Below are 18,239 nucleotides of genomic sequence, written 5' to 3' on the forward strand. Positions count from 1 at the left end.
AGCTCTGGCCAGCCCTGGCCAGCATCCCCCCAACCCGTGCCCACCCACCCTCCCTGCCTACCCCCGTTCATCTAGCCCCAACTCCCAGGCCCCACCTCCTCACCCACAACCCACCTCTGTTCCCAGGTGTGAAGGTGCTTCCCATCCCTGTCCTCTCGGACAACTACAGCTACCTCGTCATCGACACCCAGGCCCGGCTGGCTGTGGCTGTGGACCCTTCAGACCCTCGGGCTGTTCAGGTGAGAGGGGGCGTGGGAGACAGGAGCTTGGGGCTCATGGCTTCGCCTTGCTAATGAGGGGTTGACCCTGGTCCCTTTGCCAATGGGATGTGCCCCTTCCTCAAACACACACCCCTATGCAGACCCATACACACAAATGCACACAGAGGCCCCCGGAAACCACGTGGGGAGGGACAAGTGTCCAGGACAGGGCTGGAGGGAGTGGGGAGGGCAGGTGAGGGGGAGAGGGATGCTGAGCCAGGATTGTGGTTCCTGTGAGGTTCCTATCTGTCCCTCACTCTCTACGGCCCTCTTTTGACCCCTTCTTCTCTCCTCTCCTGTCTATCAGAATCTGGGTGCCTCCGGCTTTCCCTTCCATTGCTTATTTCTGTGTGTGCGGGTCTGCCCCCCTCCACAAGTCTCCCTCTCCCCTCTCCTCCCAACCTCCTCCCTACTCTCTCCCCTGGCCCCATGCCGGGTCTCTGTCATCTGTTCCCCACCTCCTCCTCTTTCCCTAGCTCTCCCTCAGCCCCCTACGCCTCTAGCTTCCCCCCCTCCCTCTCCTTCCACCCCTCCCTGCTTCTCCTCTGCTGTCTACCCGGCACCCAGGCCCCGCCTGCACCTCTTTCTGTTTTGTATCTCCCCCTACATCCCACTCCACAGTCTCAGTTTCTCCTCTCTCCCTGCCAGGCTTCCATTGAGAAGGAAGGCGTCACCCTGGTGGCCATTCTCTGCACCCACAAGCACTGGTAAGGGGCTGGGGGCGGGGGAGTCTGGCCACAGACGGTCTTCCCTGGCCCACCTTGCCCCAGCTGGGGGCCAGGAAACCAGGCTGGGCGGGCACTTGGCTTCCTCCTGGAGTCACTCGGAGCTCTGTGTATCCTGGCTCCTAAAGCCCCAGCTGAGGGAGGACCTCTCATGGGCATGGATTAGATGCCCTTGCAGTCTCTGCCATAAAGGAGCGTACAGTCCAGCAGGGGGAGACAGCCCTGCATCAAAGTATGTACTGATCACAAATGTTTAGGTGGCAGGTTGCACAGGGTACAGAGGCTGGGGGATACCAGGTCAAATATGGTCATATCCACTTGGGGGAATTAGAGAGTGGTGGCCTGGAGCTGAGAGAGTCCAGAAATAGGAGTTGTTAGTGGCCAGATTGGGGGGCACAACATTCCAAGTGGGAGAACAGCTTGAACAACAGTCTAGAAGTGTGAATGGCTTGACTCAGTCCGGGGGCCGCAGGCCCCAGGGCTCAAAGGCCTGGAGATGCTGTAAGGAGACAAAGGGCAGGCGAGGAAGCCCAGGTAAGGTGGTCTCTACCTGTCCTGCAGGGACCACAGCGGAGGGAATCGGGACCTCAGCCGGTGGCACCAGGACTGTCGGGTGTACGGGAGCCCTCAGGACAGCATCCCGTACCTCACCCAGTAAGTCCCTGACCCAGGAATGGGACGGCCTTTCCAGGGGCCCGTTCCCTCACCCTCCATCCTTCAGTTGCGTATTTCTGGGTATCATCAGCGGGACCTCTGCTGACTCCCTTCCTGGCCCTTGGAGGGCAGATCCCAGCCCATCTGGAGACTGGCACTGCTCACCCCCTGTCTTACTCAGCCGCGGTCCCCTGAAAAGGAGGAAGTGGGGTCCCCAGGAGGATGGGGCTGGGATGGTGGCAGAGATAAGTGTGGCACAAGCTCTAGTGCTTTCTCTTCCTTACTGCCTTGCTCCCCAGTCCCCTGTGTCATCAAGATGTGGTCAGTGTGGGGCGGCTTCAGATCCAGGCTCTGGCTACCCCTGGCCACACACAAGGCCATCTGGTCTACCTGCTGGATGGTGAGCCCTACAAGGGTCCCTCGTGCCTCTTCTCAGGGGACCTGCTCTTCCTCTCTGGCTGTGGTGAGTACCCCCAGAAGGGAAGGAGGAGAAGGGGGAAGTAGAGGGAGGGCCAGAGGCTGGTACAGGAACCCAACAGCAGCCACAGCCCCACGCCATGCTTGAAAACATTCATTCTCAACACAGATGTTGCCTTCATAGTTCCTCCCACCTATGTTACTCCAATTTTTTCTTTTTAATATCCTCAAGACTTCCCATGGGGGATGGACAAAATGAAAGGATGCTGTGTAACTGAGGAAAGACCTCACAGGGCATTATTTGCATCTGGGTCAAGCTTGGTTCTTTGAGGCAGTGACTGGCAGGACTAGGTTACAAAAAGCTGGGAAATCCTGAGTGAGAGGCAATCCCGTGGGTGCGTGAGGACCACAAGCCCCAGGCTGCAGGGAGTCCCAAAGGGCCCCACAGCCAAGGAAGCACCCTATAGAAAAGAGTGACTGTACATGCAAGATGCTCAGGGCCGTTAGAACTCAACCCAAAGGATCTACACTCTCCCTCCATGCAGATGTCAATATGTGGCAGTGAGCCCTTAGCTGGGCTTGGGTGAGGGTGAATAATTGGGCCCAGTGCCCTGTGGGAAGTAGATGCTATGGTGGGTGTGGCAGGGGCATGGTTGGAGGGCTGGCAGCCAGCTTGAGCCACACAGGCTCCCCCATGGTACCTTATAACATCCCTCTCACCCCACCCAGGACGGACCTTTGAGGGCACTGCGGAGACCATGCTGAGCTCGCTCGATACTGTGCTGGGGCTGGGGGATGATACTCTGCTGTGGCCTGGTGAGGCATCTCCCCATCCCCATTCCCCAGCCCCTCACTTCCCAACAGACCAGCCAGTCTGGGTCCAGAGCCAGAGGAGACATAGCCCCAGTTGTAGTGGGTCCTGGGAGCCAACTCTGGGGTTAGGGGTGGAGCTCAGGCCTCCCTTCTTTTGGAGTGCTGGCTCAGTAACACCTCTGCCTCTCACTCTGCCTTCCCCTTCCAGCCAGCCCTCAGCCTCTTGGGAGCCGGGAAGCCCCAGAGGGTCCCAGAGAAATGTCCAAATTTTCATAATCCAGAACAGAAAATAGCCTCTGCTTATCCAGAGAAAAGCAAGTAAATCTACTCTGTATGTATCTGTTACCTAATGATTTATAAAACACATTCACAAACATCTCAGTTAATCCTGAGAACGTTCATTAATCCATCTACCCATCTTTCTATCCATTCATCCATCCATCAATCCATCCACCCATCCATTCATCCATCCCTCCATCCCTCCATCCCTCTACCCATCCATCCAGCCATCCAAACCTTCATTCATCCATCCTCCATCCATTCATCCATCCACCCATCCACCCTCCATCCCTCCATCCCTCCGTCCATCCCACCATCTACCCATCCATCCATCCATCCATTCGACAAGTACTTTCTTGAGCACCCACCATGTACCAGGCTCTGTTCTAGGCCTCAGGGAACAGCAGTGACAGCCATATTCTAGTTGGCGTGATTTTTTTCTCTACCTTCAAGTGAGAAAATTGGGCCTTGTGTCAGGTCACACAGCTGAGCAGGGCAGAGTCGGGGTCCAGATGTAGAACTCCTGGCACCTAGTCAGTGGTTGTCCCGTGGTCCACCTCCACCTCTTCATTCATGGCTGACTTGTGCCCCCATTTAGAGGAGCAACTCGGGATGGCTGGAATTTTCCCAAAAGTGCTGCCCCTCCTCCCTGGTACCAGTGGTGGCATACACCTGGGCCTGGAGGTGGAGAGGACTTTGTCTGACCCCATCAACAGTCTCCATCTGCCCTGTGTCTGGGCCCCATGGCCACCCCTAGGTCACGAGTATGCAGAGGAGAACCTGGGTTTTGCGGGTATCGTGGAGCCTGAGAACCTGGCCCGGGAGAGGAAGATGCAGTGGGTGCAGAGGCAGCGGATGGAGCGCAAGAGCACGGTGCGAGGCCTGGGGGCAGGGGGTGGGCCTGTGCCCACCTCTGTAGGACCCCAGGGTGAGCCGAGCCCTGACCCGCATGCACCTCCCCAGAGCCCTGACCTGCTTGGTAGCTGGGCCTTCAACTCAGAACTCCTGAACCCCAGGGCTGGGGCTGGGGTGGGGGTGGGGGTACTCCCTGCACCAGGTCCATTTTGCAGATTCTTTCCACCAAAGCCAGGCGCCTCTCACCCACACAGTGCCCGTCCACCCTGGGAGAAGAGCGCTCCTACAACCCGTTCCTGAGGACCCACTGCCTGACGCTGCAGGAGGCTCTGGCGCCAGGCCCGGGCCTCACTGGGGACGCGGGCTACTACTCCCGGGCCCAGCTCCTGGAGGAGCTCCGCCGGCTGAAGGACCTGCACAAGAGCAAGTGATGTCCCCACCCCACCCCAGCCCACTCCCCATGGTGGGGAGGCCACCCACTGCCCACAGCACCCATCCCCCTCATTGCTAACCTCACTACATCCATCAGCACCCACAGCGGGCATCATTCCCCCACACCGGCCAGGGAGAGGCAGGGGACAAGGCAATGGGATCATGAGAAAGAGGGGGGCTGGTTGAAGGCCTGGAGACCCCGTGGAGCGAGTAGGAGTCAAGTGAGGGGCAAGAGGAAAGGAGGAGCCTTGGAACCGCTCCAGACCCTACTAACTGGAGGGTCCCCTCCTTGCTTCCCCTGCCCCTGGGACAGGCAGTGAGGACATGGAGGCAGCTGGACCTCCTGCCGCAGAAGGCCTCACCCAGGCAGTAGCCCTGGAACCCAGGGCAGCAGGAGCCATGACAGGGGTCAGTCTGTCTGCTCCTCCCCCCATCTAGGCACTGGGGAGGAAACTCAGTCCCCCCCGAAGTAGCCTAAGGTGTGGTGCCTTGAAAGGTGGTGGCTCAGAGGCGCACCCAGGCTCTGGTTTACTGAGACACTGCCCCTCCCCACCTAGGTCTTCCTAGCCCCCTTCTCTGACCCCTCACACTAGCATTTTTCAAACAGAGCCATCCCTAAGAATGCTGAAAGGGCTGGAAGCCCCAGCCTCTGCCTTCTGAGACCATCTGACTGTCTGGCCAATTTCTGCCTCAGTGGCTCCCCTTCAGCCTGGAAGAGGGAACATCCTGGTGGCCTCAGGCTGCGGAGGCCCGCAGGCAGCAATGCGGAGCCTGACAGCCTCTTGGTCACACACTCTCCCTGCACAGCTGGCCTGGTTCTGCCCACTGGCCTTTGCCCCTGCCCTGGGCCAGAGGGCCCCTCCTGCCCAGGGGAGAGAGAGAGCCATGGCCCGCCACAGCCACTGTGGCTTCCTCACTTTTGGCCCCTATTCTTAGGAACTTCTGCCTTCCTGTATCTAACTTAACTCCCTCCTGCTCTACCCTCACCCCTTTCCTCTTTTAATTAGTCAAGACATTTTTAACCACCTGACATTCATCTGGTTCTGTGCCAGTTTGCCAAGAACATTCCCATGGGACCTCTCGGTTGTTCCTTGGCCATCCTCGGGGGGTCTGCACAGCAAAGAGCAGGAATCAGAAGTTTGAAAGTGAGGCATGGCTTCTGGGACCCCTTCCCTCACCACCTCCCCCAGCCCAGCTTCCCCTCTGGTCTCGGGTCCAGGGTCCAAATCCCTTTGGGGGCCACAGTGAGGAGCCCTGTAGTCGAGGAGCAGGCATACCCCGGGTCAGCCAAGAGCCTTCTTTTTCCCTCGGGCTTTGCTCGCCTTTGGTGGCCCTCTAGGGTGGCCCTGCCCTCAGTTTCCCTCATCATCCAACCTCTGCCTCCCTCTCCAGCCACAACCTCTAGCAATACCGCCAGATTAGTTAGAGACCCCAACCCCAACACACGCGGTTTCATGCCTCCGTGCCTTCGCTCATGCTGTTCCTTTGGACTGGAATGCATTTCCCTGCGCCCCCTGCCTTGTCTGCCTGGCAAACACCTTTCATCTCTCACGGTCCCACTCAAAGGCCGCCTCTTCCGGGAAGACACCCATGCCCCTCCCCCTCCAGGCTACCTCCGCACTTTGTAAAGGCTTCTCTTTGTGGCACTTATCCCTCTGTATTTTACTTGTTTACATGTTTGTCTCCCCTTTTAGACTGTGAATCCTTAAGGGCATGGACTGTATATTATGCATCTCTGTATTTCCGCGCCTCGCACGGTGCCTGGCACAAGTAGGCACTCAATAAATGTTGAATGAATGAATGATTTAACTGTGGTTTGATCCCTCAGTGGTCCTGTCTTTATTGCTGGCAGAGTGGAAACAGCAGAGCACCTTCCCGCCATATTCCCGTCCCCGGCACAGGCCCACTAACTTGGAGTTACTGGACTTCAAGAGCTTTGGCCAGAATTGATGCCTTAAATGTATTCCTTCCCTGGCATGTGTGCGTTTGCCCAGGGCCTATGATTCATTTACCTCTGTGTTTTCCAAAGTTTGAGGTACACAGGCATACCGCCAGCTGCAGGGAAACAGGTTTTGGATGCTGCTAGACTCCAGGTCTGCACCTTGGTCAGGCAGTTGTCTCTAGTTAAACCCTAGAGGCATCATTTTGTTTTGTTTTCCTTGCATTTATCTGTAGGGTTAGTATTCATTTTTGACAAATGACACTGGTTTTCCATTCAAGGAAGTGATTGAAGAGACATGTACTTAAGTAGGAGAATACGAAGTGGTGACTAGTGCAGATGATGCTTTGGCTGTGGCAGGATTCTTGAAAGTTGACCTAGTCTGGTTAAAGACTGGCTTAGCTCCAGCTGCCTTGGGGCTGGCCCAAGGCAGTTTTCCTGCTCCTGGCCCCAGTTCAGCCTCCCCTCAGGTGCCTCTAGGCCTGGACCAAGGCACTGGACCCAGCTATCCTGGGTCAGGTCTGTGCCTGGGCCATGGTGGGTGGAGGGGGCCCTAGGCCTTGCCTCCCTGAAGGAGGATGGCTCTGTGTGCTCTGTGTGTTTGTGTCACTCCTGTTTTGGGCAAGGAAGCCCCCAAGGGCTGGACCCAGGACCACACAGGTCCCTCTGGGCATGCCCAGTGCCAAGACAGGCTGGTGAGGCATTTTCCCAGGGCTTTGAGTAATCCTCCCACTGGGACATCTGTCCTGAATGATGGAAATATGCTTCTTTTGGAGCTGGCACTGACCAATAACAACCAGGCTGCCTGCCCTTTGCTTGCAGAATAGTAGGTGGCACTGGCTTTAGAGACCTAGGTTCCAGTCCCAGCTCTGTCATTTCAACATCCAGTACCTTGGGCAAGTCACTTCCTTGACCTGTTTCTTCAGCTTCCAATGGAGATGACAGCCCTGGGTGAGTCACAATCCCTTCAGACGCAAATATTCAACACAAAGGAGCAAAACCAAGAGGGAATTTATCAGCTCATGAAATTAAGACCAGTGGGGTTAGGTCATGGTAGTTTCAGGCATGGCTGGATCCAGGGGCTCAAACGGTATCTTCACTCAGCTCTGCTTTCTTCTGTATGGGTGTCATTCTCTTTAAGGCTTTCTTTTGCAGTGGAAAGATGGTCCCTAGAAGTTCCACACTTGCAGATTACTAGTTCATAAAACCTAGCAGAACCTCTGGTAGTTCCAGCCAACTCTGAGATTGTGTTTCATTGATCGAGCTTGAGTCACATGTCCAACCCTGAACTGATCATAGGAGTTAGGGGAATGGGCTTCTTGAGCACCCCTGGAAGGGCAATGTCAGACCCAACTGAATCACGTGGACTGAAATATGGGGGGGTCCTCAAAGGAGTAGGGGATGCTAATACCAGAAGTGATAGAAGGCAGCAAAATCATAAACCAGCAATTCCACTTACTGGAGACGATTAGGAGGGTCAGATGAGAAAAGGCATATGAAGTCACTTTGAAAAATGCTACATCAGGTTGCTGGCACTACGGTTAATTACAGAGAGGAAGTGGAGGTAGACATATGGCCTCAGAGGTGTTTGAATAATGCGCAGTTTTAAAAATAACCAGCCAGCGGTTCATCTTGTATGCTTGCCAACATTTTTCTCACTTTTCCCCTAGATCACAGACTGTCTCTCTGGGGGAAGGCAGAGTTAGGTGGGCAGCTTTGAGCATTCTAGGGAAGGCAAAAGAATAAGTAGAAGTTGTAGCAGTGAGCATGCAAAGCCCTGTATGTGCATGCGTGTGTGAGTGTGTATGTGCTGGGGGTGGCCTGAGTCCTCCAAATCCCTGCCCACAAACGCAGTTCTTGAAAGCAGCTGGTTACTTAACCCTGAGGGTCAGTCAACCCTAGGCTTGGGCCAAAGGCAGCACAGGGTGGTAGAAAGAAAGAAGACCTGAAGTCCCACTGATCTGGACACGTGGAGAGGCTCTGCCTCCAACTGGCCTTGTGTGACACTGGACAAGTGACTCAGTACCTCTGAGCTCAGTTTTACTCCAGGCTAGTGGAAGGATTCAAGTAGTCCGTCACCAGGGGCCACTCTCCTCATTGTTTTACTAAACTCAGAGGCAGCAGAGCAAAGCAGTTAAGAATGTGGCCCCTACAGACTATGATTGATAGTACAGATATAAGAATGTTCTTTCATGGATTATAACAAATGTATGATACTATTACAGAGTGTTAATAATAAGGTGGTATATGGGAAAAAATACACCTAATGTAAACTGTTGACTATAGGTAGCAGTCATATTTTAATATTCTTTCAGCAATTGCAACAAAAGTACCACACTAATGCGAAGTGTCAATAATAGGGGGGTATATGGGAGCGTTGTATTTTTTACATGACTTTTCTGTATACCTACAATGTCTGTAATTAAAAAATAGTAATAATTTTAAAAAACTTTATGCTAAGTGAAAGAAACCAGACACAAAGTACTACATATTGTATGATAACATTTAAATAGAGTATAAATATAAATGAATTTATAAAGACAGAATTAGATTAATGGTTATGTAGGGTTGGGGTGGGATAGAGACATTGAGAGGTGACTGCTAAGGGGTATGGGGTTTTTCTTTTTGGAGTAATGAAAATGTTCTAAAATTGATTGTGGTGATGAATGCACAACTGGGATTATACTAAAAGCCATTGATTGCACACACTGGGTGGGTAGTATGGTATGTGAACCTATCTCAGTAAAACTGCTTAAAAAATAAAGAGTGGGGATGCTGCAGCCGGCCCGCCTGGCTGGAGTCCACACTTTGCATTTATTACTGGGTGAGCTTGGGCAAATTACTTAAGCTTCCTGTGCCTCGGTTTCTCATTTGTAAGATGAGGATGGTAAGAGTACCTACCTTAGAGCCTTGTGAGGATTCAGTGAGCTAATACCTTCAGAGACAGGAGCGCAGCAGACCCTCTTTAGGTGTCTGTGGCTCTGACTCTGAAGATGCCTCCCCAGCGCTGAGTCCATCTCACAGGCAGGCTCAGAGAGGCCCACCTGCCCAGCTCTGTACAACCAGCACATCCCCTGCTCCAGCGTGTCCTGACAGTGGCCCATCAGGGTGGAAACAAGGGTCCTTTGCAGATAGCTTCCAGAGGGTTAAAAACCAGAGAAAACTTGGGCGTCAGACCTTCTGTGAACTACTTTGCCAAGTTGCTTTCTCCCCTAGCGCTGGCAGGAATCGGCCAGCACCAAGGGGGAGGGCATTTGGGTGTGGGGGTGGGGTGAGAGAGTTGACAACAGGAGGTCAGGGCTGGGGGTGGGAGGGTGCGGGGGTCGGGGGGTGGCTGTGAGTACAGGCAGGTGGGAGTCCTATGCAACTGGAAAGGCCTTACCATGAGGCTGGGTGGGGTGAAGGGATTCCAGGGGCTGGAGGATGAGGAAAGCAACTCTTCCCTTCAGCCCAGGCGCCCCACCCCCACCCCACCGACAGACAGCAGGAAAAGGGAGGGGGGCAATAGGGGGAGAGGCGTGTAGTGCTTGGCTTCTTTCCTTTTTTAACCTTATCTCAATAATCAAAAGGAGTTTGTCAAACTTTTTATTTAATTGACTTTGTGAAAGCAATAGACTTGGCTTTTATTGATTTTATTTTAATCCTTTTATTAATAGTTTGAGATAGAACTCGTATAACAAAATTCACCCTTGCAAAGGGTACAAGTCCAGTGGTTTTTAGTGTACTCACAGCTGAAGTAACCATCACCACAATCTAGTTTTACAATATTATCATCTCCAAAAGAAACCCTGTGCCCATTAGATACCACTCCCCCACCTCCACCTCTACCTCCAAGCCCCCCCCCACGCCCCCACGCTCACACACACATGCACCTGCCCTACACAACCACTAATCTATTTGCTGCCTCTAGAGATTTGCCTATTCTGGACACTTCATCTAAATGGATTCATAAAAATACGTGGTCCTTTGGTTCTGGCTGCTTTCGCTTAACAATGTTCACAAGGCTCATCCACGTTGGAGTGTGTATCAGTACTTCATTCCTTTTTATAGCTGAATAATATTCCATTGAATGGATATGATGATATACCACATTTAGTTTATCTGCTTGTCAGTTGATGGACATGGGGGGTTGTTTCCACTTTGGGGCTATTAACAACAATGCTGCTATGAATGGTCACATACAATTTTTGTCTGAACATGTTTTCAATTCTCTCTGATGTATAATTATGAGGGGAATTGCTAGATCATATCCTAACTGTATGTTTAACTTTTTGAGAAACCAAAAACTGCTTTCCAAAGAGGCTATGAGTTTTCCTAATGCCTTTGATGGTGGTTCATTGGCAGAGAAAGGGTTATTCAGAATTCACATTTGCTTTTAAAAAGTAATACTTGATTAAAATACAAATTTAAAAACAATTCTTTTTAATAAAAATTTTAGGTTCAATTTACTAGTCACATTATTCTATTCATAAATCTAGTGAATGTTTACAATAACTTTTAAGGGGACTTGATTAATAACTCGTTCTTTTTTCAAAATTAAAACTACTTTAGGCAGTATATACTGCATTTATTCATTCCATATATTTGATTTTCATTTTTAAACATAATTGACTGACAAACTAGCCTCCCAAGTACTTTTATTGAAATCTAATGAAAGTAAACATGTAAATATGGTAAATTTTAAGTTTTTTTTCTTAATGTTCAGGTTCTACTTACAACCTCAGTAAGAATTTAACTTAAAATTACAAATGTAAATCAATTCGACTGCCCAATTTAAATTAGAATCACTAGGTTTATCTTTTAAGCACTCTAATCTGCCAAATTATTTTAAACATTTCAAGAAATTAAAATACCAAATATGCACAATATAACCCCCAAAATACGAATACTATGAGTTTGTGTCTCTTAAGGATTTCTATGCATAATTCTGAATCTTTCTGAGGTTGAAAGATGATTATCCAATAAAAGGCCATTTGGGGACTTCCCTTCCCAAATGATAGGGGGTGAGGGAACACCTTCTCAGGTCACTGAAGTTTCACGCCAAGATTTTTCTTATGACCCCAACTGTCAGGCTGAGCCCCTTTTTATAGCTACTATGACGTGTACTCCAGCACTTTCGAAGTGGGGGATCAGGTAGCCCACAGCCTGGGTTTGAGGCTATCATTATTCAATTTTCAGTCTAGTCTCTAATCTGTACCCAGGCTTTTGCACAGTGTTTGCAGTCAATGTATCTATTTACTGTTCTTTCTCTGACCTCTCTCTGATTCTGGAGCCAGGCTGCCTTGAGTTATGTCCTGGCTCTGCCAGTTAATAGCTGTGTGACCTTAGGAAGACATTTAACCTCTCTATGCCTCAGTTTTCTTATTTGTGAAGTGAAGGTAATGCAAGTGCCCACTCATGGGGTTAGTCTGAAGATTAAATTAGATAATAGTATGTAAAGCCCTCTAGAATAGTGCCTGGCCCAGAGTAAACATGATGTAAGAGTTTGCTATAATTGCTACCACAATTTGTAGAGACATTCATATGCCATCTAATTAGATTCTTTGCATTTGGGGCTATGTCTGACTCTGAGCCACAACTTCTAAGGTCATCCTGAGAACCCATTTCCTCCCCCTGCCTCTTAAGACTGTCAAAAGCTTCTTCTGCTGGGCAACGCCTCAGGCTGGGGTATTGACCCAGAACCCACTGTTCCTCCAAGGCCTGGGTGTTTAGGGAAGTGGGTTAATGGCCCTTTAAGAGGTGGTAGCTAGGACCTGATTGCCATGGAGACAGCTGGACACATAACCCGGTAGCAGCCAGCAACATGTCCTCCAAAATTCAATCCGCAGGTGGGAAGAGGGCTGCTGGGGCTAGAAAGGGGAGACGGCCTCTTCTCCCTCCCAATCTACCCTGGGGGTGGCCTTGGAGGATTCTGCTCTCAGGGGTAGGGGCCAGGGTCAGTGCTCCTGCCCCACCCTTGCCCTCCTCCCCAGGGTCCAAGATCTCAGCCTCTCCTCCTTCCGTAGGCCCCAAAGCCAAGGACCAGCAGCAGCCCTCAACCCAGAAGGAGAGTCTGCCACCCCCAGAGGCCAATGCTGAAGCCATCAACTTCCTCGACTCCCTCAGTGAGCCCAGGCAGTGGGGGTTAAAGGGGTGGGTGGGGCAAAAATCTAGGGAGGAGAGTGGAGAGAAGGCCCCCCAGATCTGGGCTCTGTCCTCGGCTCCCATCTATCAGCCCTGATTCTCCTGGGACTGTAGAAGGGGTGGAAGGACTATTTGTTGGCATTCTTCAAGGGGAGACCCCAGGGACAAGGTGGTGGGGTTGGTCTTCACCCGCTGGCTGCTGTAGAGGCCAATGGAGGGGGCAGGGGTCGCCTAGGAGGCCTGTGGGGGTCAGGAGGGGGTGGGCGGAGACTGCGGTGGTCAGGGGTCAGAGGGTTGAGGCCCAGGAGCTGGGGCTTTATCTGTCGTCACCGGACCCTCACCCCAGCACAGGAAGAGCTGCAGCTGCTGTTGTTTTCTGAGACCCTGGCCATGGTCTCAGATACAAGGGAACCTCTGGGGGAGCTGACCATTGACATACAGAAAGCAAAACGCAAAGATGAGCTCGGCGTCATCACGTACTGCCTTCTTGTGCACGCCTTCAGCCGCAGTTTCCTGGACAAAATGCTCTGCGGAAACTCCCTCCTGGGTAGCCCCTACTGCCTGACACCCATCACCACCACCCTGCCTCCATCACCTGGTCACCACTCCCAGGCCTCCACCCAGGCCCAGCCCCTTGACTTCACCTTGGGACCAGAACGAGGCAAAGAGGGGGTGGGGGGAGGTTAATCACAACCACAGACCCAAGTCAAGAGCCACGGTTACATGCCCTGTAGCTTTTCTGAGGCCACACCATACCTGAGTCCTCCAGCCTGGGCCACCACTCTCTTTCCTGCCGTCTCCAACTCATGTCTCCAGTGACTTCATCTCCCTCCACCCCCCCAGGTTACCTCTCTGGGAGCCTGGAGGTCTTGGAACAGCATAGTCATGAGTTCATCAAGGTACCTCCTGGATCTCCAGCCTTGACCTCAGTTCAGGGAGGGAAGGAGGGATAGAAAGTAGGAGGAAGGGAGGGAGGGGCCTCTATGGAACGTTCACCCCAACACTCTCCCCAGTTACCCTGCAGCACCACCCCACCCCCACTCCCCACACACCCTGAAAACCATTCCATCCAGGATACTGGAAGCCACAGCAGGTCACTTCTGATGAGGTCCTTCTGATACCCAAACCCTGAAACCAGCCACCTCAGTTCTCCTCCAGCCGGAGAGCCCAGCATCTCCTTGGGGGCCTTCCAGGTGGGGGCTCTGGGCCCAGCCTTCCCCAAGGCCCTGTCTCCTGGACCACCTCGTCTCCTCAGCTCTTCAGCTGTGCACCCCTCATACCAAGCCCCAGCCACTTCACCAACTTCTGGAACATGACCTATTCATACATTGGAGACCCTGCATGCCTAAGAACTGTTCCCATCTCTTAAAACCCTATGCTGAAGTGCATTTGTCTTTTAACTTTCTATCACACCATAATGTGACTTCTAGAGCTTTACTATGTATGGAAGGTTTTCATCAAAATCTCACCTCAGGTTTCTCATCTGTAAAGGAAAACAGATAAGATGATCTCTGGGGGCAGAGCGGGGTCTCGTTCGTAGAAAATCTAGTGAGTCCCTGATTCTCCCGCTCCGTGCTCTGGCCCTTAGTTCCTGGTCCTCCCAATGGACAGGAAGATCAGTTTACTGAAGCAAGATGATCAGCTGACCATGACCAGAACTGTCAAGGAGGGAGAGGTAAGGAGAGAGCCAGGGGGGCACTGCCAGCCCATATCTGCTTCTGGACCATGAGAAGGGACCAGCGGGGGGCAGGCCAGGAAGCTGGACAGGGGACTCAGCAAGGACCATATGCCCAACACCAGGCATGCCCTCCCTCCCGCGCCTTCCTGGCCCAAGGTCCCTGACCCAGATCTGTCCTGAACAGGAAGTGAAGACTGAAGTGACTAATTTCCCCTGCAAGGCCCTCGCAGGCTTCGTCTCTGAGGCCGCCAACCTCTTGCTGCTGAGGGTGATGGCGTGGCGGCAGACTGTGCCCAACAATGCCCGCTTCCTTGCCCTGGACACGGAGGGGAAGCTCTGCTATTCCAGCTATGTGAGGCAGCCCCCTGGGCGGGGCTTGGCCTGGGCATAAATTGGAAGGGGCATGGAGGGCACTGACATGGGAGAAGAGACAGCTGCACCTGGGGAGGGCGGGGGATGGTGGCGGCGGTGGTGGTGGTGGTGATAGGAATAAAATAGGGGGATGGGAAGGAAGAGGAAGCAAGAGTTGAATTTCTTAGAAAGATTAAGTGGGGGGCAGGTGCAGTGAGTGAGAAGGATCAAAAGGTGTGACCAGTTAAAGGAATTCTGCACAAAAGTCAGTCCAGGAAAAGTAAACAGAGTAGAGGGCTGCTTTTTAAAAATATTTTTTTAAAAAAATCAGGAAATGCAACATCTCCTACTGCACTTAAATATTCTTTTATTATTTCTCAATGCTGAAGAGTTTCTGCTTTTTTTCTTTTATGTCATAATCTACATAACTAGGATTTCTCATAATGTGTGATTATAAAACTGTGCCTTGCAACACACGCTGCTTCCAGTGAGACATGGGGAGCTGATTTGTCTTTCTTTGACCAACCCTGTAAATCACTTCTAGTCTTTTAAACAAGGGTCTTTTTTCCATCACAAACTCAATGAACAGCAATGTCTTTAACACAGACAAGCGCATGCCACCACCACCCCCGTTACATTAACTCTTTCTCTCCATGGCAGCAGCCATTACAGGGGTTAAGTGTTAATGGCAACAGGGCAACCTGCCAGCAGCAGCACAGGCTGGGGTGGCCACAGTTCCATCTAGCCCCCTCCTCAGAGTCGCCCACCCCCATGCCCACCATTGGCCCCAGCCCCACCCCCACCCCCAACCAGTTGAGCCTCATGCTTGTTAACAGAATCTGTCAAGTAGAAGCACTTGTCAGCAAGTTGGCCTGGGGAACGCTTGGGGCAGGGGCAGGGTGGAGCCTGGCTCTCTATGGGGGGATTCCCAAGTTAGATTGTGGAGAAAAGGGCCAGGGTGAGATTTGGGAGGAGACCCCAGTGGGCTCCACCTCACCTCACCCCTCCTCATTTTGACTTGTGCCAGCAAGCCCTGGGCTTTCAGAAGATGCAGGTGGGCCATCAGCAAGCGGAAGTGTTCATTGTGGAGCAGACCGTACACTCAAATGAGGGTATCCCCATGTCCTGCCAATACTACCTGTTTTCCGATGGGTGAGCCTCTAGCTGGGTGCCGAGGTAGTATTGAGGATGGGGATGGGATGGGGATGGTCAAAGAAGAGACCAGCCATTTCCGGGGATACCAGCAGTTGAAATCTGAGTGCCCCTCTGCTTTATCCACATCATTCACCCTTTCTTCATTTATTTGCTCATTCTCCTAATCCTGACACTGCTGCCCAAACCTTCTCACCAAAGAACCCCGAATGGCAGAGAAAGTAAACACCCACCTCCATGGGACTGAAGGCATAGCTAGAGCAGTGCCACAGGTGCTGGGCTGAATACTGAAAACCACCCAGTTTTGACCAGCTGGAGACTTTGGGAGACGCATCCGTGGCACACTGCCAAGCTGTCAGCATCAAAGCAGGGGCATCAAATCATGAGAAAATTCTTGAAATTTCAAGAGATACTGACATACTGTCACTACACTGGAAAAACAGTAATACGAATGTTGTTGGCTTTCCTTATTTTATAACATAACTTTATATCTTTTCTGTTTTGAATCTCACATAGCAGGAGGCCCCATGATTGTTTTTGGCACTTACACTTCTGAGGGTCTCAGTCGAGCCCTGGCACTTGGGCACATATGTCCAGGGTATGAACCATACCCAGTTTGAGAACAAGGGCCTACTACTTGCTAAGCCCTGTGCCATTAGCTGGGGATCCAGAAAGGAACATGACCCAGGAACTTGAAGACAGTGGGAGAGGCAGAAGTGGGGGAGGCAGAACTGGGCATTCCCCAAGGCAGTCTCTGCAGGAGGGGGCAGGGGTCTGGGGAGACTTCCACTCTCATTCTGCCCTCTCTGTCGCACTCCAGGCACCTGGCCAAGAGAATCCAGGTGGGCTCCCCGGGGTTCTGCATCGTCACCAAGATGCCCATCTTGAGAGAGGAGGGTGAGTGAAGCACCGCAATGGTGGGTGGGATAGTAATGGGGAGGTGGGGGGAACCCACCCTGCCCAGGAGCAGGGGATCCTGCAGCTGGGATTCTCCTGAGACAGCACCAGGATGGGAAGGAGAAACTTTGCCCTTCAAGCACTGACCCCAAGGTACTTAGAGAAGATTCTTCCTCTCGGGCACCCATTCCCTCCACCGCGCCCATGTGGACAGTCCTGGGCTTTCACCTGAGCCTGCCGTCTGGGTGAACTCGGGAAGTCCTGTGTGAATCCTGGAAAAGTTCCGGGGTGGGGACAGGAGTATGTAGCCTTCCTCCCGCCCCAACTAGACGAGACAGAGCCCCGCCCGGTGTTTGAGAAGAAGCCCTTCTTGTGGGAGGAGGATGTGGAGCTCTACTCGAGGTTCCTGGACAGGAAGGTGAGGAGAGGCTGCGGCCGGCCCCGGGCCCCACTCTCCCCACGGCCATATATTGATTTAACCGCACACTCCTTGGAAAGTGGGGGGGTCCCGGGTCCCTTAGCCCTCCGTGGAGCGTGCGCGGGGCCCTCCTGGGACGCGGGGTGTCTGCGGTGGGGCTCAGGCTCGAGGCGGCCGGTCCCGGCAGGAGGAGCTCCGCCTCAGCCACAGCAGCTACCTGCGCCACCACCCCGAGGCCCGCGCGCTCGTCTCCGACTTCCTGCTCTTCTTGCTGCTGCGCCAGCCCGCGGACGTGGTCACTTTCGCCGCCGAGTACTTCGGCCCCTTCGCTGTGCGCTGCCCGCCGACGCCCACCTTGCGCTCCTCGCACCGGCCCAGCCCCTTCCGCTCGCTCGTACCGGAGCGCAGCTACAGCCGGGGACCCAGGCCCGCCTCGGGGGAGGGCTAGACGCGGCCCGCGGGCCGGAGACTGCGAGAGGCTGGGGCTCCCCGCGTCGGGACTGGGCAGGAAGCCCGGGCGTCCCAGCCCGATCGGGCCGGCCCGGGGCGGAACGCGCCGGGGGAGGGCGCGCTTTCCGAGCTGTGGTTTTTTGGGGAATAAACGGGGCTGTCCCGCAGCCCTGCTGTGAAACTTCCATGGCCAGCGTCTTGTGTCGTGTGAATTTCAGCCTTTCTTGCCAGATGTGATCATCCTTATTCCCGTTTTGCAAATAAGAAAATGAAGGCTCAGAAAGGTTAAGTAACCCTTAAGAGGTAGCACATGGAGAAGCAAGAATCGAGCCTGGACATTGGCCTGCAAGGCGCAGACTCAGCCACTAGGTTAGCGGGGATGGGGTGGGGGGACGAGACTCCTTGGCGCTCAGGAGCATTACGTATACCACCGAGTGTAATTGCCACCCCCACTTTAAAAGAAAAGGAACACGTGGCGCGGAAGCGGAGGGCGGCCCTGGAGAACCTCTGGTCTTGCTCATCACCCCTGAAGCCCCCCCAACCATCCACTGCCACCTCTCACGCTCAGCCTCCTCCCCATTCCCACAGAGGCAGAAGAGCTGAGGGGAAAAAAGAGTAGACGGGGTCGTCCATCATTGGGCTCCCTGCTTCATGTCGTTCTAGTCAGTGGCTTGTTTCTGGCTGCAGCTCAGTAGGTTTGCAAATGTTGGGCAAGCTCCCCTGAGGCAGTTGGTGATGGGGGTACAAGCTCCGTGCCTCCATCCGTTTACTCATCGGACCTGTTACAGTGAGATGA

The 18,239-nt window shown here is 53.0% G+C and overlaps 1 protein-coding gene across 9 annotated transcripts in view; it reads left to right on the forward strand.

Annotated features, from left to right (window-relative positions):
• PNKD (PNKD metallo-beta-lactamase domain containing) overlaps positions 1 to 17,628 on the forward strand; it is a 77,087-nt gene extending 59,459 nt beyond the window's left edge. For 4 of the 9 annotated variants that reach the window (XM_037848782.1, XM_037848784.1, XM_037848787.1 and 1 more), the window contains 16 exons: positions 127 to 239; positions 909 to 967; positions 1,547 to 1,639; positions 1,939 to 2,102; positions 2,786 to 2,872; positions 3,906 to 4,021; positions 4,258 to 4,426; positions 12,380 to 12,478; positions 12,844 to 13,044; positions 13,341 to 13,396; positions 14,086 to 14,172; positions 14,360 to 14,527; positions 15,554 to 15,678; positions 16,499 to 16,575; positions 16,905 to 16,993; positions 17,181 to 17,628. In XM_037848782.1, the coding sequence (XP_037704710.1) occupies positions 127 to 239; positions 909 to 967; positions 1,547 to 1,639; positions 1,939 to 2,102; positions 2,786 to 2,872; positions 3,906 to 4,021; positions 4,258 to 4,426; positions 12,380 to 12,478; positions 12,844 to 13,044; positions 13,341 to 13,396; positions 14,086 to 14,172; positions 14,360 to 14,527; positions 15,554 to 15,678; positions 16,499 to 16,575; positions 16,905 to 16,993; positions 17,181 to 17,441 (1,964 nt within the window). In that variant the 3' untranslated portion in view covers positions 17,442 to 17,628. Of the gene's footprint in view, positions 1 to 126; positions 240 to 908; positions 968 to 1,546; positions 1,640 to 1,938; positions 2,103 to 2,785; positions 2,873 to 3,905; positions 4,022 to 4,257; positions 5,187 to 7,269; positions 7,326 to 12,149; positions 12,203 to 12,379; positions 12,479 to 12,843; positions 13,045 to 13,340; positions 13,397 to 14,085; positions 14,173 to 14,359; positions 14,528 to 15,553; positions 15,679 to 16,498; positions 16,576 to 16,904; positions 16,994 to 17,180 lie in introns of those variants that run through there. The other 5 variants (XM_037848783.1, XM_037848785.1, XM_037848789.1 and 2 more) reach the window with 5 other exon arrangements.
• The last annotated feature ends 611 nt before the right edge of the window (positions 17,629 to 18,239 follow it).

The sequence above is a fragment of the Choloepus didactylus genome, chromosome 9 (genome assembly GCF_015220235.1).
Source record: "Choloepus didactylus isolate mChoDid1 chromosome 9, mChoDid1.pri, whole genome shotgun sequence".
Taxonomy (NCBI): Eukaryota; Metazoa; Chordata; class Mammalia; order Pilosa; family Megalonychidae; genus Choloepus; species Choloepus didactylus.